Source organism: Prionailurus viverrinus, chromosome A1 (assembly GCF_022837055.1).
Source record: "Prionailurus viverrinus isolate Anna chromosome A1, UM_Priviv_1.0, whole genome shotgun sequence".
Lineage (NCBI taxonomy): Eukaryota > Metazoa > Chordata > Mammalia > Carnivora > Felidae > Prionailurus > Prionailurus viverrinus.
This window is the reverse complement of record NC_062561.1, coordinates 64,075,858-64,101,330: the sequence shown is the minus strand read 5'-3', so window position 1 is coordinate 64,101,330 and position 25,473 is coordinate 64,075,858. Positions and strand designations below refer to the sequence as shown.

At 37.6% G+C, this 25,473-nt stretch overlaps 1 protein-coding gene across 1 annotated transcript in view; it reads right to left on the bottom strand.

Moving 5' to 3' along the window:
• Positions 1-25,473, bottom strand: part of GPC5 (glypican 5) — a 683,554-nt gene that overhangs the window by 626,733 nt on the left and 31,348 nt on the right. The window contains exon 2 of the mRNA XM_047855862.1: positions 14,714-14,875. Coding sequence (XP_047711818.1) covers positions 14,714-14,875 — 162 coding nt within the window. The remainder of the gene's footprint in view (positions 1-14,713; positions 14,876-25,473) is intronic.

Below are 25,473 nucleotides of genomic sequence, written 5' to 3'. Positions count from 1 at the left end.
CCTATTTATTTTTGAGAGAAAGAGAGAGAAAGCACAAATCAGGGAGGGGCAAAGAAAGAGGGAGAGAGAATCCCAAGCAGTCTCTACACGGTCAGTGCAGAGCCCAATGCTGGGCTCAAACTCATGAACCATAAGATCATGACCTGAGCCAAAATCATACATTTAACTGACTGAGCCACCCAGGCACCCCAGTTTTTAAAACCTTTAACATATTTCAATTCCTGAGAATATTTGAAATAAAAACACATTGAAATTTGTCCCTACTAAAAACAACAACAACACCCACACACACACCCCCCCCCCCACACACACACACACAAAACCACAATAGGAACTGAATAAATGGAACAGTGGGATCTCAATGTTCATGATTTAAAATTTATTTGAATTAACTCAACTTGTATGAAGAATCTCTTGATAAAACTACTATTTTTATTTAAATAAATATATGTGCTCCATTAGAATGCACTGAAATTGAGGTCTATGATTTGCAGTATTTGGATTTGATGAAATAGGCAAAAAATCAGGGATGACTTATTTAATAAATTTTGCCTTATGAAAAAAAATTAAAGGAAGTTTCTCTAAATTAAGGCAGAAAAACCCAGAACTTGTGAAAATTCAGGGGCTGAAATATTTATGCATTTCAACATAATAATATCAGAATAACATTTTACTTATGGATGTCCAATAGCTCAGCACAAGCTGTTGAATGGATATCCTTCCTCCAATGAATGGCATTTGCACACATCAAAAAACAGTTGTGCATAATTGTGTGGTTCTATTTTAGGGTTTTCTAATCTAGTCTATGTGTCTATCCTTCCACCTATACCACACTCTCAATTACTGTAGCTACAGAGTAAGCTTCACTATCAGGTAGATGGACTCCTCTCACTTTATTCTTCTTTTTTCAAAATTGTTTTAGCTATTTTAGTTCTGTGCCTTTCTGTATAAATTTTAAAAAAAGCTTGACTAAATCTACATAAAACTTGCTAGTATTTTGATAAATTAGGTTAACACTATAGAGTAATTTAGGTAAAACTGTCATCTGTACTACATTGAGTCTCTCAATTCATGAACATGGTATATCTTTCTATTTATTTAGGTTCTTTGACTTCTTTCATCAGCATTTCAGCATATAAATCTTGTACATTTTTTAGTAGATTTATACCTAAGTATTCCACTTTACTTCACTTTCTTTTTTCCTAGCCATTCTTCACATCTGCCACACCTCTTTTTTGAGGGGGAGGGTAGAATAGAGACGGGGAGAGAGAGAATCTTAAACAGGCCCTGTACTCAGTGCAAAGCCCAACATGGGACTGGATCTCACAATTCTGAAATCATGACCTGAGTCAAAATCAAGAGTTTGACACTTAACTGACTGAGCAACCCAGGAGTCTCCCCCAATGCCTCCTACTATTTATGAGGTTGGATGGCAAATTACATAATTATTATCCTTAAAAAATCATTCTGGGAGCGCCTGGGTGGCCCTGTCGGTTGAGCATCCTACTTCGGCTCAGGTCATGATCTCGTGGTTCGTGGGTTCGAGCCCCGCGATGGGTTCTGTACTGAGAGCTCAGAGCCTGGAGCCTGCTTTGGATTCTGTGTCTCCCTGTCTCTCTGGCCCTCCCTTCCTTGTGTTCTGTCTCTCTCTCAAAACTAAATAAACATTTTAAAAAATTAAAAAAAATCATTCTAATGTGCTTTAAACTCTTTGATTTGTATGAGTTCTAGCAAAATGTATAGAATTCTTTGATACATGTATTTTTAAGATACATATATGGTATTGTGCTATATACCTCATATACCTTCACTCTACCTTATGTTTTTAAAGTCTATCCATGTCACTATGTATGTATCCAGTTGATCATTCCTAATGATGCAGAATGTATTATCTATACATTGTCCTTAGCTTTCTGACAATCAGACACCCAGACTGTCTCAATTCCCAGCTATTACTATAAATGCTTTCATTACCATGCTTCTACATGTGCCTAAACAGTCTCTTTAAAAACGTTTCCAATATATACAACCATTAGAAGGATCAGAAAGACAAGAGAAAGAACATATATCTTAAATAACTATTGTCAAATTGCTTTCCAGAATATCTATACCAGTGTAGACTAGCAATTGTTAAATATATTCTTAATTTGCATTCAAAAATATGTTCTCATTAGAATAGCAAATACACAAAATATATTGAGTAAGAGTTGCCAAATACATAGATAATTTAATTTAAACCTATTTTGAAGATATGCAATAAAAAATTAAGCAGCTGGCCTTGATCATCCTAAAGTATTGCCCTGGGAATACCACTAGAAAGTAAGCATGTTAAACTCAGATTTTAAAAATCGAAACAAACACAGCATGTATTGTTCCTTCTTGAACCAGTGGAGTGGATGCTTTTGCCCCACACCTCTGACCCTTTTCCCAAATCATACTTTCCAGAGACTGTAAGTGCCCATCGTTCTCCAGACTGTCTTTCCTCATGTAGAGAGGAAACCCTCTAAGATGCCTTGTAGACAAAAAATAATATTTCACATTTTCAGCAGAGGAAATGCAACTATCAGATAGTTACATGATTTTATGGAACAATGATTAGCAACATTTAGACCAAAATAAAAATTATCTTAATGAACATAGGCTTTTAAAGTAGTTCAATTAAATCTTAGATTAAATTTTTATCATATTCGGCCAACCACAAAAACTTTCACATTGCTCTGAAGGCTATGTACTTATTTATTTCTCCATGCTGTTGAGAAAGGACCAATTTGAAGTTAGTGATTCTATCTAATATCTCACAAATGCATAATCTAAAGGCTTTGCTGTGTTAAGATATGCCAACATAGGGGCGCCTGGCTGGCTCAGTCAGCAGAGCATGTGACTCTTGACCTCGGGGTTGTAAATTCAAGCCCCACACTGGGCATAGAGGTTACTTAAAAAAATAAAATCTTAAAAAAAAATAAAGATATGCCAACATAAACTGCAAACATCCCTGAAGACGATCAGAATGAATCAGTAATATCAAAACTCGAAAGCCTTTTGTATGTGAAGATAGTCTCATTTTGGAGAAAGACACTACGATTAAGGCTTTTGTTAAGTCATTGAATAACATGCCATGGGTTCTGTCCCGTTGCTTTATTCTGTTAGTCAAACCTTAGGCTTCTGTGTTCACGCTAGATTCTACTACAGTGAGAGTCCAAACATTACAACTTAATACCATTTAATGAAATTTGAAAATTCCTTTGACTACCAGCTGAGCAGCAGAAAAAACCCTGCTTTGAAATGTACTATTATTATTATCCACCAAATAATTGTTCTCATTGCTTGTCTCTACCAATGTAGAGAGGATGACTGGCCATAACCCCAAGCACTTGCAACATGACTCTTGGCAACACCATCCGGTGTGGGAATCCAAGGAGTGATCTAGGAGTTTGGATCACAAGGCCCTTCTGCTGCTTGGCCACTACAGCTCTTCTGATAATGTGACAACCAACTTTAGACGATTCCCCATAAAACATGTGCAGAAACACCACTAGACAATTTCTGCCCTGAAATTTTTTGCTGCTTATCAAATATTGGGAAAAATATATACCATGAATAAAGGAAGAAGAATAGCTGACATATACTGAGTGCTTATGTACCAGCCACCGTGCTAGTTACTTTATAGGGATTACCTCAATCAATCTTCATTAACTGCAGCCTAGAAGAAGGTACTATTATTATGCCATTCTACAAGCAAAGGAATTGAGGCCCCACCAGCAAATCTTGAGATAGGAATCAAACCTAAACTGTCCAAATTTAAAACCCTTGTCCAGGAACTCTTAAACATATTCCCTGTCCAATCACAACAAATGTCTTCCCACAACAAAGACCAATGTTTGTTCTATTATGTAGTATCTTCAGTTTATTCCTACTTACAGAAAAAAAAAAAAACATGAATAGGTTTCATAAATTAACATTCAAGTCAACTTTATACCCAGAGGAGAAGGAGTCAAACAAATGGTACAAGATAACAGTATACTTTAAGGTGCAAAAGTTCAATGATCTTTGTTTATACAAAAGCTAGCCCCCAGGCAGAATCACCCTGGAATAAAAGGAGCACAGCATAGCCATCCAACAATTACCCTTTATTTACTATTATGACTCTCTGGATTTTGAGATGTCATTTGAAGCCCTTGGACTTCTGCATAAAAGCTATATAGCATGTATATTACATTTATTGCTAGATATATTTTATGCTAAAAGCATGGAGATATACATGGATAATTTCCCATCATGAACAGCTACATTGAAAAATGGCTATAAAATTTAAGTCCTCTATTTGTCTGAGGAAAGAGAGGTATCTTATTTTCCATTATATTTTACCACTTTACCAATTAAATATTATAGATGATGGTTTAATATTTTCATCTTAATCTTCTTTTCCCCCAAGGCCATAGAAACAAAAACTATTAAAAATGCTTTCCTATTTCTAATAAACTATGTTTCATAATTTATAATGAATTATTATACTATTTAAAAATTCTAAATTTAGTAATAATGCCAGTTACATGAACTGCAAATATTTCTAATTAAGTAAGAGATGATATAATAAGATATTATCGAAATGATTGACAACTATTGATAGTGTTTGGCTAACCGAACTTATTTTTGAATCGTATAAAAATGGTAAATGGCAATGGGCTATTAAATTATGAGAATTACCACCAAGACTTCAAAATTGGGTCCCAAAAGCCTCAAATTCATCACTGAGCCTTATTTGCTAAATGGGTTATTGAGTAATAAGGAATTTTATTTTCAATTTTATGTAACCAAGTTGTATCTTGTACAATGAAAATAAGTTTAAAACAAATTTCTCATGTACAAACCCATGATTTTGACCATAATTACTATTATGTGCCTTTATTCAACATGGTCTTATTACAAGCTTTCTCCCATCAATGCTCCAAGTTTATTGACAAATTTCAAGCAACGCAATTTTATTTATCTGTGTTACTTCTTTATAATGCCCTTCAACTTTTAAATTATACTAAATATTCATAATAAGATTGAGTAGAATCATGAGTATTTTATCAAAATTAATGTTATTTTCATAATTACACATATGGTATTATTATAGAAACACCATCTCTATCACTTTACAGAACCAAATCATAGGAAGCAGTTAGAAATCCCCAGGCTCTTCCAGACCACTACTGTTTTAACCCTGTGTCACAGATCAGCCTCCTCCAATATGTTTATGGCATAGAGGTGCCTGTGTGGCTCAGTTGGTTGAGTGTCTGACGTCAGCTCAGATCATGATCTCACGGCTTGTGAGTTCAAGTCCTGCATGAGGCTCTGTGCTGACAGCTCAGAGCCTGGAGCCTGCTTTGGATTCTGTGTCCCTCTTCCACTCTGCCCCTCCCTCACTCATGCTCTGTCTCTCTCTCCCTCTCAAGAATACGTAAAACATTTAAAAAAATTTTTTTAATACATGTTCATGGCATAAATTGTGGTGATGGCTTCGTCACCACATAAGATATACTTATCTCCAAACTCATCGAGCTGTATACATTAAATATGTACAGCTTTTTGTGTCAATCATACCATGATAAAGTGGTTTTAAAAACAAAACAAAAAGATTAGCCTCCATCAGATAATCAATGAATGCCCCTGTCATGCCCACCAACATCCATCTTCCATAGAGAACTTTAGAAACAGAGAACTCAGTTCCACAGAGAACTTTAGAGACTTCTAGAAATATTTAGAAACTATTTAGAAATAGTTTCTAATAGAAACTATTAGAAAAACTGTTTCTCTCACTCCAACTCTCCAGCAGATGTGACTCAGAGATTCCAACATCCGGCAGAAAGCATCCTTCTACCTCAGCCTCTTTAATTCATCTCCATGACACACCAGGCACTTACCCCACAGACGTATCCTTGGTGTAGTTTACTACCATCAGCCCTCTCTTGTCCTCAATTCCTTTTCCATCATGCTCAGGGCCCCATGATGACCATAATGTAACCAGAAACAGACCATTTCTGACCACCTGTACTGCCAGCACTGGGTTTAAGTCATCCTAGTGCCTCTTATGGATTATTTTAATAATCTCTTTAGGGGCTTCCTAGGTCCACCCATGCCCCACTACAAGCTGGGTGTGTGTGTGTGCCCCTCAACAACTAGACCTAGTTAACTGTTTTCAAATCAAGCCACACCTATGGCAAAAACTTCTGTTTCAGAATAAAAGCCTAAGGTGCCCTACATGCATCTATGCCTGTCACCTCTGTGATAGTCTTTCTTACCACCTTCCAGACCCCCACGGTGCCCCAGCCATACTGGGGCTATTCCTCTAACATGTGAGGCCCATTCCTACGTTAGGATCACTCCCTCTTGCTAGAATGCTTTTCTCCCAGACATCCATATATCCAACCCCTTCACTTTGACGAAACCTTTGCTCCAATGCCAACTCTTCCCTGACCATCCAGTTTAAAACTGCAATCCTCCAGGACTGCTACTCTCCCTCCCTCTGTTCTATGCTACGGTTTCCCAAAGCATTTAATCCATCCTAATGTATTTACACCTGTATACATTTATTTTCTACTTTCCCCTGGCTGAAACACACAGTGTGAGAACAGTGAATTTCATTCACTGAAGTACACCAAGCACTTAAAACAATGCGGGCACATACAGGCTGCCCCGTGAATGTTTGCTGGATGGATGAATGATTCTCCTATTACCTGTGCTCAACCACAGATCCCCACTACTCACGCCTTCTCTGGAGGCAAAAACTAGGCAGGGCTAAAAACGAAAACAGCGGTACCATCATGCAAACCGGCTTCATTATTAATTAGCTGTCTCCAATGTCAGCCCTCTAACTGGACTTTAGTTCACTTCCTTTCCCGTTTCCCAGAGCAGCTACTTCAGAACATCACCACCATACACACACACTTCCTAGTCCGTCTCGCACCATGCCCTAGAGCTGCAGTAGCCCTCACTGTCCCTAAGCTCGCCGCAGTAGAGGGTGGTCACCCCGCAAAACTGGGGCTCTAACTAACAACAAGGCAGAGGGGCAACAATTATATCTCAATAAAGCTAGGGAAAAAAAATTAATGAAATTTTTTTTTAATTAAAAAATAGATCCTTGGGGCTCCTGGGTTTCTCAGTCAGTTGAGGTCCAACTCTTGATTTTGGCTCAGGTTATGATCACAGGGTGGTAGGATAGAGCCCTGCATCGGCGTGGAGGCTGCTTAAGATTTCTCTCTCTCTCTCTGCCCCCCTCCCCAGCTCACATGCGCTCTCTCTTTCTCTCTATATATATATATGTATATATATATAAAATAAATGAAATAAATAAATGAAATAAATATAATATATATAATAAAATGAAATAAAGTCCTCAGTTAAAATTCACACTCAGAGCCATGTGTTGGTTATTTAATATTACCATGCTTATAAATAAAAGGAACTGGAAGATACATTATGTCACCACTTGAAGAAGAGAAGAGAATGTCACACGAGGAATGGGAGATAGAGAGGCCAGAGAGAAAGATGTGAGGTTGGTAGCTTCGTGGATTGGGAGTAGAGGCAGAGCTAAAAAAAAAAAAAATACTTGGAAATATAAAAATTAATATTCAATTTATGATTATTTATAATTTTTAGATTTTATCTTTTTTCATCACCATCTCATAAAATTGATCTTGTATATATACCGTATTAGTGTGTATGCACGCATGTGTGTAAGTATGGAAGTAGTAATTTAAAAACTTTTTTTTTTATTAATATGATAGGAAAGAGGCAAAAGCAAATGAAGAGAGCAGGGGAGCAGAGGCAGGGGCAAGGATGGGACTGTAAGCCATGAGAATGTGCAGGAAGCTTGTGAAGAGCTTGGACTTCTACAGAATATGGAAAGACATCTGAATTATTTTAGCTAAAACTTTAAGATCCAAATGGATATCAGTACCTTAAAAAAAACTCTTGTTTTTGGTATCTAAAAAAAAATCTTAAATACATACAAAACACCGACAACAATGTATATATCCTCAAAGTGTGTATACAGGTTCTTAGGACATATTCCTAAGGGAAAATAAAAAAAAAACACACACACATCAAGAACTGTTTGTGAAAAGACATTCAGAGCCCCTACTCAGGGAACTGTGCATTTTGGAAACAAGGTGCCATTTCATACCTATCAGTTCAACAAATCTCTCAAAATTCTGACAATACTCATTGTTGGGAAGGAAGTAGAACAGTGCACAAAGCACAAAAACTGTTTGTGGTGTTTCAATGGGTGCAGCTCCTTAGAAGAGCAGCTAAGCAACATGTAGTGAAGCTGACAAGGCACCCGGCCAAGAAGCCCCAGTCTCACTGTGTATCAACGCCAGGAAAACAGGTGCCTGTGGGGACTTGAACAAGAATGGTCACTAGAGCAGGAGAAGTACAAAACTCAGTTGGAAATTACTGAGATGTCCATCAAAAGGAGGATGAACAAATGTCACGTATCTATAAAAAGAAATTCTACAGGGGCGCCTGGGTGGCTCAGTCGGTTAAGCATCTGACTCTTGATCTCAGCTTAGGTCTTGATCTCAGAGCCGTGAATTGAAGCCCAGCGTTGGGCATGAAGTCTACTTTAAAAAAAAAAAAAAAAAAAGATGGGGCGCCTGGGTGGCGCAGTCGGTTAAGCGTCCGACTTCAGCCAGGTCACGATCTCGCGGTCCGTGAGTTCGAGCCCCGCGTCGGGCTCTGGGCTGATGGCTCAGAGCCTGGAGCCTGCTTCCGATTCTGTGTCTCCCTCTCTCTCTGCCCCTCCCCCGTTCATGCTCTGTCTCTCTCTCTGTCCCAAAAATAAATAAACGTTGAAAAAAAAAAAATTAAAAAAAAAAAAAAAAAAAGAAAAAGTAATGTTATAAATCACTTTACATGGATGAATAAGAGATAGAGGGACAGATAAATCTCAAAAACATAGCTAGTTATAACTTCCCACATGTCCCGTTCTTTACTTCACACATAGGTAGTTTTTAAGAATCATCCCTTGGGGCACCTGGGTGGTTCAGTCGGTTAAGCCTCTGACTTCTACTCAGGTCATCATCTTACGGTTTGTGAGTTTGAGCCCTGGGTCGGGCCCACTTTGGATTCTGTGTCTCCCTTTCTCTCTGCTCCTCCCCTGCTCACACTCTGTCTCTCTCTCTCCTTCAAAACTAAACATTCAAGAATCATCCCTTGCGATCCATATGCAAAAGTAAGATTAAACTAATACGAAGATAACAAAATGATAAAGAATCTGATGAAATGTTAACTTATCCTCAAGAAAATAAATATGCAGTTCTCACACTGAAAAGATTTAACTGAAAAAGTGTTTAATATAAAAATCAAGAAAGAATTGTTTTGCCGACTAAAAGCAGGTGACTGTGCTTTCTAGGTGAGATTACCATGGCACCAGGTGATATTATCATAACCTGCCGTCAGTCAAACTTAAAACAACAAAAAGTTTACTTTTTCAAGTTTAAAAAATAAATCTGGCAAAGTAAACCTGATCTTAGGTCAATAGTTAATAGTATTTCCACCATCGACAACGCTTCATGCAAAGCAAGCTTTACTTCCAGCTGAAAAGAAATTTAAGCTCTTGCAACTTTTATCTAGAATATAGGAAAATTACCCATTTGCAGAATTAACAGAAGCCTGCTGACACAGATTCGACAGAAACTATTTTTTAACATTTCTGAGATAAAGGACAATTGGATAAAGACCAATTGCATTGATAGCTGCTGTATGAGATAACACATGAACCCACATGCTGCCTCACACTGAAAGGGAAAAACAGTGCAATCATATTCAGGATGCCATCGAAGGAGACACTATAATGTGCCCCTTTCTAGTTCATAAATGATAAAGACAGATGTTGGCATATTAGAAGTCTAAAGGAATCAATAAAAGGTTTGGACACCGTAACCCCAGCACCCAACAGTGCTGGTACCTAGTAGGTGCTCCAATGCCACACAAATCATCAAGAGAGGAATACATAAAAGAAATAAAGGAGCAAGGGAGGGGTTCAAGCATTTTACTTCAGAGCCATCTTCTTGATAAGTAGTGTTCATTCATTCATTTATTCATGCAGTTCAGTTAATTATATTTACTAGCTGCTAGAGATTGAGAAAAACAACCCCCCACAACTGCCAGCCTAAGGCTACCCGTTTTCTTACACTTGAACTTTTGATCAGGTAACTCTCCGTGTTAAAAACGGTATTATTCCTTTATCCTTCGACACAATGCTCTTCCAAGGAATAATTTTAATTATTATCCACCTTTGTGAAGCATAGCTGAAGTGAATAAAATAAGATTAATGTACCTCATGCTTAATAATATTTATATAAATCTATTTACTCTCCCATATATTAATATATTCAAATATTCACTATATCTTTGTGCCTTTGACTGTATGTATATATATATATATACATATATATATATACATATATATATATGTGCCTTTGACTTTACATTAGTTTTACAGTAGCTATACACCAGCTATACATTTTACAGTAGTTAGTGTAAAGGAGAAAAATCCATTAATTACATCCTCACTCTTAATTCACCTACTTTTTAAAATAAGATGCTTAATTTTGAACATATTCCTATATTTCATTAAAAATAAGAATGTATTTTTTTATTAAATTCCTAATTCTAACATTTCAATGCACGAGGACAAGCCTGCCAATCTTTCAAGTACTTACAATCAAGAAATGAAAATTTACTCAGCCGAGAGAATGTAAACATAAATAAAAATGCTAAAATTTTCCTGTTCTAACTACCATTTATCACTCAGTCTTTTGTAATAATGTACACTTTTTAAATGCCATATATAAAACTGGAAACCTCTAGAATATAGACTTGGTATCTACCATATATTTTTGAAATACACGAGCAACTGGAAGATAAGAGAAGTAGGGAAAGGTACAACTCAAAGAAAAGGTGCAGCTTTTTAACCTTATCTTCCCAACGTTTCGACAAGTTTCCAATGGCGTTCTCCCAAATATTCCTTCCTTTATTTTTTCCCTTCCTTTTAATTTTTGAAAGTGAGGCTGAAAAATTTGTTCAGTTTTAAATTTAAAAAGCTAAACTACATTATCTTATTTGAATGGAGATTTAAAAACTGCCAAATTTGAAAGCTGCATAAGTGTTGCTCTTTTACTGTAGATGACATATTCTCTGTCAACTTCCTCTGTTTCTTCATGAGTCACACCATACTTTATTGTATAAACAAATAAAACATTATAAAGAGTATTTCCAAAATATTTTTAAAGCCAGCAATCCCACACTCACTTTAAAAGAGTGGAAGGAAAAACAACTCTTTTGCATTATCTGTGGCTGTTCTGCTTCATTCACGATCATTACTAAGCCCTTGAAAATAAAGAAGAGTTACTGTCTGCACCGTGACATAGCCAGTGTTCCTCTCTGCAAACAGCACCACTTATTTACAAATAACAACAGACACAGAGATAACAGCTTATTCCTTTCAGCTTATGAAATGCTCCATTCCGTATGAAAGACTACACTTGAGGATACAGTGAAGCCCCTGGTCATAATTATGGATCCTTCCAAAAACAGATTATCATTTCGTTGCTTGTTTAATTTAAGGCAATGTGACTGGAACCAACACAAATAAATTACATAAAAGAAAACAGAAGAATCATCCCAGTAGGCGGATTCCAATTGCACTGGTAGATAGCTTCCTGTGCACAATTCCAGATCTGAATGCAGACTGTGTACAGGAAAAACTTGTCTTCCGGCACCAGTTGCCAGCACTGTTTTCTCCCTCCCTTTAAAAGTTCCTTCATCTCACAATAATGTGGGTGCCCACTACATCCATACACGTAAGCAGTCATTCCCATCAGTCACACCCAAAGGGTTGCTTCAAAACCAGGCTTCCGTGGGATTCTATAAAAGCTATGAGAGAAGGGACCATACTACTGTCTTTTATAACCCAGAATACCACTTAAAAAGCAGGTTAACACTGTTGGAGTAGGAGACATAAATGAAATATTTGAAAATCAAAATATCAAAAACAGCAAATCTACTTACATTATTTGAGAAGTGAATTGATTTCCCCATTAAATTTCTCTCAAGCAGCCAGTTTTCCCAATAAAGTGTGTTGGCTTCTTTCTTCTTAGAAAAATAAAGACTTTGAATTGTTTTCAGATATTCTGATGGCACAGAAACTAGATAGTAGGCAATTTACTTACTGATAAAGTCACCTGCTCAATTATGGTACAGTAGATGTGATTTCTCAAACTGCTTTTAGTATATATGTTTAAGCTTGTTTTTATGGACATAATCCTAAAGCTACTTACTCTATTTATTAAATTAAAAGCAGTTATTCTTTTTATAAAAGAATGTGTTCCAGTAAAGTTAGCCTTTAGGCAAATTTATTCTAAATTTGTTTTGCCTTCTCATGATTCTTAAATAAAACTTAACATTCCACAAAGGGCGAAAACAACCACTTATAACAAGTTATATTTAATAAAGCGCCTACCATTTTCATTTTTACGATTAATATTTAAGTAAACAGCAAAACTCAAGGGCACCTGGGTGGCTCAGTCAGTTAAGCATCCAACTTTGGCTCAGGTCATGATCTCACAGTTCATGAGTTTGAGCCCCACATCAGGCTCTGTGCTGATAGCCCAGAGCCTGGAGCCTCCTTCGGATTCTGTGTAGCCATCTCTCCCCCTCCCCAGCAAAATTCAACCTATTGAATATAACAAAATTTATTAAACAGAAAAATTTTTCAATGTAGATAAATTACCTGACACTATGGTAGATAGAGACGATCCCATGTATTTCTACTTCTTATTTGTCACCAAACTTTTAGCAATATCACCACAATTTTTCAGCAGCCTGAACCCATTTTAAAAGTAAATAATTCAGATGTTGTATTTTTCCCCATCATTTGAACCTAATATATTCTATCTCTCTTTTTTTTTTTTAAGTAATCTCCACACCCAACATAGGGCTTGAACTCACAACCCTCAGATCAAGAGTTGCATGCTCTACCAACTGAGCCAGCCAGGCACCCCATGATGTATTCTATCTTGATCAATTTATCCAACAACGTGTAAAAGGTTTGTTAAGATATCTTTGAAGGTAGAAGAAAATGTTCAACATTCACTGAGTGCCAATATATTAGCAACGATAGCACTTTCTTTCACTTCTATAATTAGCTCTGCTATCCAAAAAGGTCGGTTTCATTGGTCATGATCTTCTTCAGCCATATATTCTTAGTTGAAAGGATTAGTTTTGACATTAAAAGATAAGAAATCATTATGAAGCTTTCCTGTTCAATAAACTTTAATGACTCAAATTCAAGTTGATGCTCTAAATCTCCTTCCATGTGAGTCCAGCTCACCTTTTCAAGCATAGAATCTCCACCACACTCCCCATCCCTGTCCTGGTCAGACTGGTTTATTCACTGCCCTTTACCTCTAGAATGTATTGTCCATATTGTGCATGTTGTCATTTCCATGAGAAAAAAACCATCACATCACTCTGTGTATGTGGTTATAGTCTTCCGGTTCAGCCAGTTCAAATCACAAATCTTTGCTTACAAGGCATATCAACATGTTTTCCTCCAACAATTTCATATGAATAAATCCCATAACAGACATAAAGTTGTTTTCTAAGACATCTAAAAAATCACTAAAGTAATAACATCTTAAAATTTGACATATCACAGTTTCCCTAAGAAAATCACTAATTCATCATGAACTACATTTTAACTCCACTTAAATTTTATCCTGATTCATTGTATTTATGTTATTTAATGAACCTAGTTTTAAAAATTAATCAGCTTTGTGATTTAGTTATGCATGTAAACAAAGCACAAATTATTTAAATAGACTGACAATAATATACATAAAGGAAAAGGAATACTAACAAAAGTCTATTTTGCTTTGAACAAAAGCAATAAATTTGTTTGAAAAGTAGTATAATCTAGATATTTTCATTCTAATCATATACAGTTAAGCTAATGTTTTATAAAAGGAAAAATAAATTAAGCTATTTTATTGTAGTAATAAGGGGTTTTATGGAGATGATGACTAAAATAAGGGAAAGATCATCTATTTTCCAATGTGCCTTGTAATTTTATAACCCATTAATTTTATTTCTGAACATACTGTTTGAATTAAGGTTGAGTTCTGGTCTTAGCTGATCCTTAAATATCCAATTAATATTTCCTATTTTACTGTTTATCAGACTTGTCTGCACTTTGACATATCACACTAGTGTTCTTATGAAAACCACATGAGGTAGCCAGGGGAAAAACTTAGACAAATATTTCTTCAAATCATATTTTTAAAAATAAATCTATAATTTCCCAGTTAAAAGCAATGAGATTTTATGTTACAGAATACTAAAATCTAATAATTATGTCCATTCATACTGCAGTAAAACCATAGGTCAGAATACTGAGAGACCTGGAAGGACCCACAAAGGGCACATATTTCCAAGGACTATTTCACTAATATAACAGTTTTCCCAGTCCAACTCAGTATTTATGTCCTGATTGACCTCAGAAATAATGACCTTTTTCTGAGGGTTAAAAGAAGCTAAAACTTCATTTTGTTCCAGAATGATGGTGTGCAAAGGTAAGAAAACCTAGCCCAAGTTTACCAGGATAATGGTAATAGGAAGATTGCATAACAAGACTTCTCCTTAGTTTCAGAAATCAAGATACATTTACCTTGAAAAGCAGCAGCATTTCGTGATATTAGAAACTTTAATGTGGAGCTGGATGATTGAAGAACTTCCTGCATATCTTGGCGAGCTGCAGTCTGGTATCTCTCCTCCATCTTCCTGGTGCAACAGGTAGGTTTTTTGGATATGCAAACCTGTAGATCAGGTCCTGGAACAGATGTAATATTTTTCAGAATAATCACCTGTTTATTTGATTACCATTACATGTCACATGTCAGGCATTAATGATCAGAAGGGGCTCATGTACTATGTAAGAAATTGATTTACTAAAGCAGTTGCTGTTAAAAAAAAAAAAAGTATGTATTGTCCATGAAGCCAACCATGAAACAAAATGTTGTAAACTATTAACTCTTTGCTCAAATATTTTATTAACATTTTGATCAAATATTAAATATGTCTATTCAATTAACTAATTACTATTACCTGACAAATACATTATATAACAGGAAACAAATTAACTGTTACATATAAGTACAGAGCTACATCAGGAAACTTTTATTTTTGCTTATTTTGTTAATTCAGCCAAAAGTATTTGATCGAAATACGTTAATCAGAAGTGTATGGGCTAGAGGCGCCTAGGTAGCTCAATTGGTTAAGCGTCTGATTTTGGCTCAGGTCACGATCTCATGGTTTGTGGGTCTGAACTCACAGTTCACAGGTTTGGATTCTCTGTCTCTCTCTCTTTGCCCCAACCCGGCTTGCTCTCTCTCTCTCTCAAAAATAAACAATAAAAATAAACATTAAAAAAAAAAAAGAAGGACGTGGGCTAAAACAATTATTTATTTCCTGAGGAAATAAAATCAAAGTTTGTACATCAAATAAAGGTGAAAAAACTTCACCTGATTTCTCAACTCAGCATTACACTTGCGATTCTTATGGAAGAAGTGGTTATCAGCAATAACAGTATAATGGGGGACTGAGATCCTCCATGGTCCAAACCCACCATCCAAATTTCTACTCATTCCCTAGTTTACTACAGACAATTCCTACCATTAAAAGTACATTTAGTTTTACAACCATATTCAGAAAACTTCCAGGAAGATGCAGATTACATGGAATGTGAAGTTATTACACATATGTAATAGTTGTAGTTAGAAAAATGCTAATAGAATTAACAACTCTTATCCCAGATGAGCTAAAACCTCATTCTATACCAGAATAATATGCAAATACAAAAAACAAGTATTTTTATAGCCAAGTTTACCAGTACAATGATAATAGGCAAAACACGTAACAAGACAGGGGAGGCACCTTTATACACAGCAGACGTGCTAGAGAACAAAGAGGTAAAGGGGCATGGATAGTGCCTATCGAGGAGAACACTGATGGGACATCATGGTTTGGGCCCTAGAGCGTCCCAAGGCTAGCCAGGTTTTATGTAAAGCTCAGCAGAGTTTTCTTTTCAGGGCCTAATAGAATACATTATTTCCTTATCTTAGGGTAGGAAAAACAGTTGTGGCCTTATTGGTGACGGGGAAGTTTCACAGCACACATGTCAGCTCTTCAGTGACCAACTCTACATCAGCAAATATAAAATACCCACGTGTGCACATACGCATGCCATACAGACACTGTCAAACCCTTCCTTTTTCACACAGAGTAGACCTCAGGCCTCACATCTCCAAAACTTGGTTCTGGGTAATATCAAAACATGTGAAATCGGCCAATACAGGACACCAAAATTTGTAATAATTTTGGCTTTAGTTTGTTTACGTTAGACAAATAAAAAATGACAACATTTGAGCATTTCTCAAAGGCAAAAAAGCATAAAATATTGATGTGTGTCACAGCAGGTAATATTTTGGCAACTGTTTTTCATTTTTCTTGGCTAAAAGTATACAAAAGCAAATTCTACTTTAAGATTGATTGAAAGAAAAAGCTGTCTTCCCAGCTTTATTCCTAAATGGAAGGACTAGGGAATTAAGAGTTCAGAGAAGAATAGAGATTGGAGGAAAGAACAAATAAATAAACATGAAAGTATATATAAACATATTTAGTATGGTAAGGACTGCTAGGGAATAACAATAGTAACAACAATAACAACAACAATAATAGATCTTTGCAAATGTCTCTCCAGAATTCAAACACCAAGGTCCTTTGCTAGACCATGTTCTTAAACATAGCTTATGAAGGCACCAAGTTGTGACCACTCCAACCTCCCTCTCACTCCAGCCTCATCTCAAGTAACGCTGCCCACTGTACCCTTCCCTTCACACATGGGCCTATTTCAGCCCTTCATGTTCACCAAGTGCCCTCTTGCCTCAGGGCCACTTTCTCCATGCTCGGCTCTCTGGAAGGGATGCTCTCATCCTACATGTGCTCACCCACACATATGGAAAACACACACCTCCTCCTAATTCATTGCCATCTATTTTTCTTTACATGTGAACTCAGCCTTCCCGCGAGAACCTTCCTTAGCGTCCCAGACAGCTCTTGTCTTTATTATATGCTCTTGAAGTGCACCATTCCTCTCCATTGCACTTATCATGGTGCAATGTTATATTCCTTCATGTGATGACTAATTAATTCCTTCATGTAACTGTAAAGCTCCACATGAGGGAATTTTTGCTCATTGTTATATCCCAGTTGACCAGTACAGTGCCTAAAAAAGCATAGAGACTCCATTTTTATTGACCAAACCTATAGTTGAGGATCTAATGTGAATAAACATCATCTTATTGAATCCTCACATTAACCATATGATGTAGAGACCATTACTACCACATTTTACATATGAGGAAATGGAGACATGAAGAGGATTTGAAAACTGCCCGATATCACATACCTATGTCACACACTACAAAATGGTGGAGCTGGTGATCGAAAACAGGCAGAGTGATTCCCAAAGTATCTTCTTCACCATCACTCTACTGAGAGGAAAGCTGTAGCCTTAAATCTATAAATGGTTTTTCTACAGATATGACTGGCCATTTTTTATTCTTCTTCTTGAAAGAAGTCATCTGTTTGGTAAGTTACCAAATTTTAGGTCAGGAACCATCCAAGGAATTTATTCAAAAAACAAAATAGGCTTGGGGAGCCTAGGTGGCTCAGTCAATTAGGTGTGCAACTCTGGATTTCAGCTCAGGTCATGATCTCAGGGTTGTGGGATTGAGCACCACATCCAGCCCCACATCTTTGGATTCTCTCTCTCTCTCTCTCTTTTTTTCTCTCTGCCCATCCCCTGCTCGCATTCTCACATATTCTTTCTCTCTCTCTCTCTCTCTCTCTCTCTCTCTCAAAATAAATGAGCATTAAAGAAGTCATCTAAAATATGAAGTTATAAAGATGCCATTTGCGTTTTCGCCCAATTTTAAATGGTGGAAAGTATAGTTAGAAAGGTACTGCAAATGGCCTTGACTGTTGTCCTAAACATAACAAGGGAGAGAGACTATCTCCTGTCTCACAGCTCTGAATAAGCATGGACAGCAATTTAGAACACTTAAGAGCAAATACGTTCTTCAGTTCTTCACGCTGATGAGCATCTGCACTGATTAATCCAGACTTTCATTCAGAATCTTGGTGGATGATAATGACAACAACATAACACTAAACTCCAATGCAAAGCAGGACTATAATTCAAAGATCTAGTTATGTTTAACCAGCACAACATTTTCCTCAGTATCCAGAGTTGGGGTGGCGGTGGAGGGGGAAAGAGTCCACAAGAAACTAGTTCCCATGCTTTCTGTATCAGCCCAAAAGACAGAGGAGATGAACCAAACACCCTCAGGGGAAGGACCATACCTTACATTTTGCTCACAGTACAAGCCCAGAGGTCATAATAAGCTGTATGTTGATAAAACGCCCAACATGGGAGGCTGCGGTTCTCCCACTGTAAACAGAACAAACATTATAAGAAAGCAAAGCCAGACGGAACCCAAGCAGATACCATGTAGGTACCAAGACTCATTTTTAGCATATTTCAAAGCCTGGTTTCAAAGAACATGGCATAACTGAGGATGCTATGAAACAGCAAGAGAGCACAGTCAAGGCTCAGAGGCAGCAGTCATGTTTCCGAATGGCAAAATCAAGCTCTGCAAGAATTAAATTACTAAAAGCAAATGAAATTAAAAATAAAACAGCAGGCTCCTTGCTGAAGGATATTCAACCAGAATTTCAGGGGCTTTTCCTGATCTCTCACCCAGAAGCAGCAGGATTGGTGACTATGACTTCCTTTCTGTTTTCCTGCATGAGAAACTGTTAGAACCATCTCCTTGCTTCTGGATGGTTTTTTCAAATGTGTTAAAATAGGAGCATTGGGAGTCATCCTGGAAAGATGGCAGCCGTGAAGGCATAGTTTTCACTATCTCCAAATCCCCACATAAACCAGATGGAACGACTAGAAAATAAATCCAAGAAATATAACAAAACTAGATGATAGAGAATTCCCACAATTTCAAAATATAAACGGGGGGTTAGGGGGTGGAAATCAGCAACAGCCACAGATTTTCCCATTATCAGAGTCTGGGCAGTGGAGAGAAGCACTGAGGACAGGACAACCCCCAAACAGCCAACAGAATTTGCCAGAAAGTACAGTGGGCCAATTTGAGAACAGCAGCAGAAACAGGGACGCTTTTGCCCTCTCGATTACCGGGTATGTACAAACGACCTACGATAGAAGGGAGTGAATGATCAGGAGCTATCCGAACTTGTGAACTCTTAAAACAGATCAAGCAGCCTCTTTTCCAGGAGAGAACTCCACACAGAAAAAGTTCTGGAAGTGGAATCAAAATTTAACAGAATAGGGATCCAAGAAGCACAGATAAAGAAGGTCTAGACCAATGTGAGAATGGAATTAAAGCCAAGGAATTTCAGAAAAGAAGCACCCATAATTTTAAATGCTACACAGAAAAGGAAGAAGTTCTGTAAAGCCAGAAAAGCTTTTCTGAAGCCAGCCTCAACCTAAATGTCCAGGAAAACAATACTCCCTTCCTATAGAATGAGCAACAAAAAATACTGCAGTCAAATCTCACACAGAGTTGTTATGATAAAAAAGAGAGTAAGGAACAGAAAAATTGCCCACAGACAAAGAAAGCATGCTAGAAAGATATTCCCCTAAAAAGAAAAACAAAAGATAAAAGATAATGAAAGAAAACATGGAAGAATAACACAAAGCAGTATCAGAAAACCTGACAGATGCAGTGCCCATACTCGGTACAGAACAAAAGATGAAAGAACAAGTTCTGAAATGAAGACTAAACCAGAAGGAACACAGGAGCCAGTCACACAAAGGTAATGCCCTACGGGAAAGAAAATGAAAAATAAGAAATTTTCAAAAATCAAAATGAATGGATAGATTTGAAAGACAGAAATAACATACACTCTCGTAATATCAGTTCCCAAAGAAAAAAACAGGAAAAATGCTAAAAACTACATTTCATGTTATGCTACAACTGTGAAGGGCACAGATAAAACAAATAATTAGGGAATATTCAAATTCTACTGTCTAATTCTACCCTGTATTTTCAAAATTGAGATTTTTTTTTTTAGTGTGGAAGCATAAAGAAGAAGTAAAACTCTGTAATCTTGAATTTGAATTGAAGTATCAACATGAAATCATGAAAAACTTTACCTCTGAAAGTACATATTTCCTAGCTTCCCTGAAAAGGCCTAGAAACAATGACCAACTGAGTGGCAAAGGGCATCCCTTGTGCCCAGATTATCATCTTGAAATACTACTTTTCACAAGAAGAAATCAGTGCTTCTTAAAGAAATGCCTCATCCTAGGTCAAGAGCAGGCAAAAACAAGATGACAAACTAGCCAAAGCACCCTGTCCGCCACATAGTGAAGAAGCTACCAAATAATTAGCGGAGTCTCATCAAAAGGATTCAGGAGCTAGGTTAGGGCACTAGGGCTGTCATAAAATACAACAGACTGGTCAGTTAAACAACAGAAATCTATTTGCTCACAGTTCTGGAGACTGGAAGTCCAAGATCAAGGTGCTGACAAGCTAGGTATCTCCTGAGATCTCCTTGTCTTGCATATAGCCACCTTCTCCCTATGTCCTTGCATGACCTTCTCTTTGTGCATTTGTACCCCTGGTACCTTTCTCTCTTCTTATAAGGACACAATTCATATCGGATAGGACCCATCCTCATGACCTCATTTAACCTTCCTTCCTTCCTTAAAGTCCGTATCTCTAAATAGAGCCATATTGGGTGCTAGGGCTTCAACTTATGAATTTGAAGCGGGGGGGGAGCTGGGAGGAAATAATTTAGTCTAACACAGCAGCCAATTTCAAAAGGTTTCTACTGTTTAAACCTGGAACAACCTGAGCCTCAATAATAATAATTGTAATGAAGGGTGCCTGGGTCGCTCAGTCTGTTGGGCGTCCGACTTCAGCTCAGGTCACGATCTCACGGTTCATGAGTTTGAGCCCTGCATCGGGCTCTGTGCTGACAGCTTGGAGCCTGGAGCCTGATTTGAATTCTGTGTCTCCCTCTCTCTCTGTTCCTCCCTGATCACTCTCTCTCTCTCTCTCTCTCTCTCTCTCTCTCTCAAAAATAAAGATTAAAAAATTATTTTAATAAAAAATAATAATTGTAATGAGCTACAATTAATCAAATATGCTTAAACCCAAGGGTTTTCTATATCTGTGCTTTATTTTGTAATAAAAAAATAGTTTTAGAATAGAACTGCTTGTTGATTACATACGTTCTCTTTTTGTTTCAAACATTTACTCTCCCCCAGTCAACTTACAGGATTTTTATACTTGTAGCACACACCAGCTTTATTGATAGCTTACATAGAAAAGAGCCCTTGGTACCAAGACCCTGAGATCAAGATATATTTCAGGATCACCAGAGTGGATATTACATGTCATAAAATACCAAATGCTCACCACACGAAAACAGGACCTTGGAATTGAGAGTAGGAGGAGTACACTGGTAAACTTGCTCCTCCTATCTTTTCTGAGATTGTCTTCTTGCCGTAAATTCAGAAAGTGATAGGAGTTTGTAAAATGTTATATGGTGATAGGGTTCTGACTGAGTCAAATGTATTCCTTCACCCAGCTAGAATAAAAAATACTTAAGTCCATGAATCCAGCAAGAATCATGACAATGGCATTGGATCTGCTGAACACTGGCCAGCATCTGTTCCCTCTCCTGGAAATTTCTTCTCAGTTCAACCTCTTGCTCACTCACATACATGCTATCCAAATGAGACTGATACACATAGACACATATCTACACATATATAATGATGAGTCTAGACTGGTTAAAACATAGCATCCTATCCTGTCAGCACAGTGATTGATTCAGAAATAGACAGCCAGTCACAAGAAAGAAATGCCAAAAGATATTTGCCGAGGCATCTAGGAAAGCAAAGCTTTCTTGCTTCGGCTGGAACTGAATTTAATGGCGCAGGGACGCAGGGCTTGCAGATGCCACAGTCACTTCCCGGCTCGGAGTCAAGCCTGGATCTACCACAGCCTCTTCTGTCACCTGCCATATAACGAGATCCGGCCAATACAACAGCAATAATAGTGCGCAGGGTTACAGCAGGCTAAACATGCCACTCTCTTTTATGCTTTATTCCAGAACTTCAAAAGGACTTGCTATTAAATGGAGGGTCAAATAACACCTGTTTAGTGCCTGTTCCAGTTTCCTGCTCTGTGGTAATAACTTTTATGTCCAAGAAACAATAAGAAAGATTCCACTGCAGTGTGGCAGTGCTACCAATGGAGAACAGCCATTAACTCCGGACAAAATACAACAACCAATGACCTGAAAGCTCTGGAGAGTGAACAAAAGAAGAAAGATTCTGGAAGGGAGTCAATATTTAGAAGAAGAGAAACGCCATAGGGTTAGTTTCCTATCTCTGTGGCTTTTAGTCTGAGGGCATCCCATCTATAAAGTGACTACCAATTAAAAAAAAAAACTCAGTCTTTTTAGGAATTAAGCACAAGATGATAGATATCGAGGAAATCACTGTTGGTAGAAACAGTGAGGAAGGGAGAAACACCAGGAAGGAGTGGGCCAGAGAGAAGGAACCCCAATTGCTCTATGCACACTCTGCCCAAATCTCTGGCTAATCCCGACACTACACCTCACGTGGCCAAGGCAGACTGTAAGTAGTCCAGCTACTGGCAAGATAAAGAAAAGGAACTAAATTAAAATTGCAATAGCTTCCCAAGAGATACAACTGACAGTTTGAGTCCAACCAGAGTAATCTTCTCTGAAGACAAAGACATTAACACCCTTTGGAGGAGTATCATAGAATCCATAGATACCAATAGCATAACATTCACAGTGTCCAGGGGACAATCTAAAATAACTGGACATATGAAGAATCTGTATTACGGCGACCCATTGTCAAGAGATAAGGCAATAATTCAGACCAACATGAGATGATCCAGATGTTAGAATAAACAGGGAAGGGCTCTAAAGAGCTATTATAACTCTGTTCAATGAAGTAAAAGGAACATGTGCTCTGAAAATTATAGAATAAGAAATCTTAAGAAAGAAAAAGAAACTGCAAAGAAAAACAAAATGCAAATTCTGTAACTGAAAAATACAACATATGAAATAAAAATTTCACTGGGTGGGCTTGATAGCTAAATAGAGATGACAGAGGAGAGTCAGAGGACATTAAGAGACCAATAGAAAGTATCCAATGTGAAGAAGAGCTAAAACTTGAAAATACAGAGAGACAAACAGACATAAATAGTGCCTCAGAGAGCTGTGGGAGAGTATCAGAAAATGTAACATATAAGATTAGAGTCCCAGAAGGCAAAAAGATAAAATGCTCCATGAAATAATAACTTTAAATTTCCCAAATTGGTAAGAACCACAAATTAAGAGATTTTAAAAGCTCACTGAACCCCAAGCAAAATAAATACAAAGAAAATCATGCCTAAGCACATTATAGTCAAACTACTGAAAGCCAAATATAAAAAGAAAAGGAAAGAAGCCCTGTATGTGAACAAAGGGGAGAAAGATAGGAGATGAGGTAGGTTCACACAATGCCTTCTAGATCACACTTAGGAGGGATTTTCACAATGAAGAAAGTAGGGGGGGAACATGATTTGATTTTGTTCTTACAAGTGCACCTAATTGTTATTTTGACCATAAGTATTTCTGTATTGCAGATGAGAGTTAAGATTGGGTAGAAGTAATGAGAAGTGGTTAGATCAGACATACATTGGAGGCGGAAGATAACTTGGATGTCTTGGGTGGGATCTGACAGGTGAGAAAGAAACAGGAATTACAGATAAGCCTTAGTATTTGGGCCTGGATGCATCCGTGGTACTGGTCATAGAAACGGAGAATGCACGTGGTACCGTGCATATGACCGTGGTACTGGTCATAGAAACGGAGAATACCTGCAGGGTATGCAGGTTTGCAAGGAGCCCTGGCAAGAGATCCACACTGAAACTGTAAGTTTGGGAGTTTGACACACAAATGGTACTAAATAATGAGGGTTTCAATGAGACCAACTAAGGGAAGAGTTTCATTTATTAAATTTAGAACGTTTCTCATCCTTAGGCCAGACCATTGGGGTTGTTGGGGAGTTTGTTTTTTTTTTTTTGCTTTTGGGGGTTCTTCTGTTTTGCTTTGTTTTCTTTGTGAGAGAGCTGCCCTGTGTGTGGTAGGATAGGAGCATTTCTGAATTCCACCCACTGGATGTCAGAGGCACCCTCCCCAGTTGTGACCCCAGACATTGCTAAACATACCCCTTGGGCATAATCAATGGTCTCTGGGTGAGAAGCACTGGCCGAAGACAAATGTTGGCGATAAAGAAGCGTTTTTTTTTCCCAATATATGAAATATATTGTCAAATTGGTTTCCATACAACACCCAGTGCTCATCCCAAAAGGTGCCCTCCTCAATACCCATCACCCACCCTCCCCTCCCTCCCACCCCCATCAACCCTCAGTTTGTTCTCAGTTTTTAACAGTCTCTTATGCTTTGGCTCTCTCCCACTCTAACCTCTTTTTTTTTTCCTTCCCCTCCCTCATGGGTTCCTGTTAAGTTTCTCAGGATCCACATAAGAGTGAAAACATATGGTATCTATCTTTCTCTGTATGGCTTATTTCACTTAGCATAACACTCTCCAGTTCCCTCCACGTTGCTACAAAGGGCCATATTTCATTCTTTCTCATTGCCACGTAGTACTTCATTGTGTATATAAACCACAATTTCTTTATCCATTCATCAGTTGATGGACATTTAGGCTCTTTCCACAATTTGGCTATTGTTGAGAGTGCTGCTATAAACATTGGGGTACAAGTGCCCCTATGCATCAGTACTCCTGTATCCCTTGGGTAAATTCCTCACAGTGCTACTGCTGGGTCATAGGGTAGGTCTATTTTTAATTTTTTGAGGAACGTCCACACTGTTTTCCAGAATGGCTGCACCAATTTGCATTCCCACCAACAGTGCAAGAGGGTTCCCATTTCTCCACATCCTCTCCAGCATCTATATAGTCTCCTGATTTGTTCATTTTGGCCACTCTGACTGGCATGAGGTGATATCTGAGTGTGGTTTTGATTTGTATTTCCCTGATGAGGAGTGATGTTGAACATCTTTTCATGTGCCATCCGGATGTCTTCTTTAGAGAAGTGTCTATTCATGTTTTCTGCCCATTTCTTCACTGGATTATTTGTTTTTCGGGTGTGGAGTTTGGTGAGCTCTTTATAGATTTTGGATACTAGCCCTTTGTCCAATATATCATTTGCAAATATCTTTTCCCATTCCGTTGGTTGCCTTTTAGTGTTGTTGATTGTTTCCTTTGCTGTGCAGAAG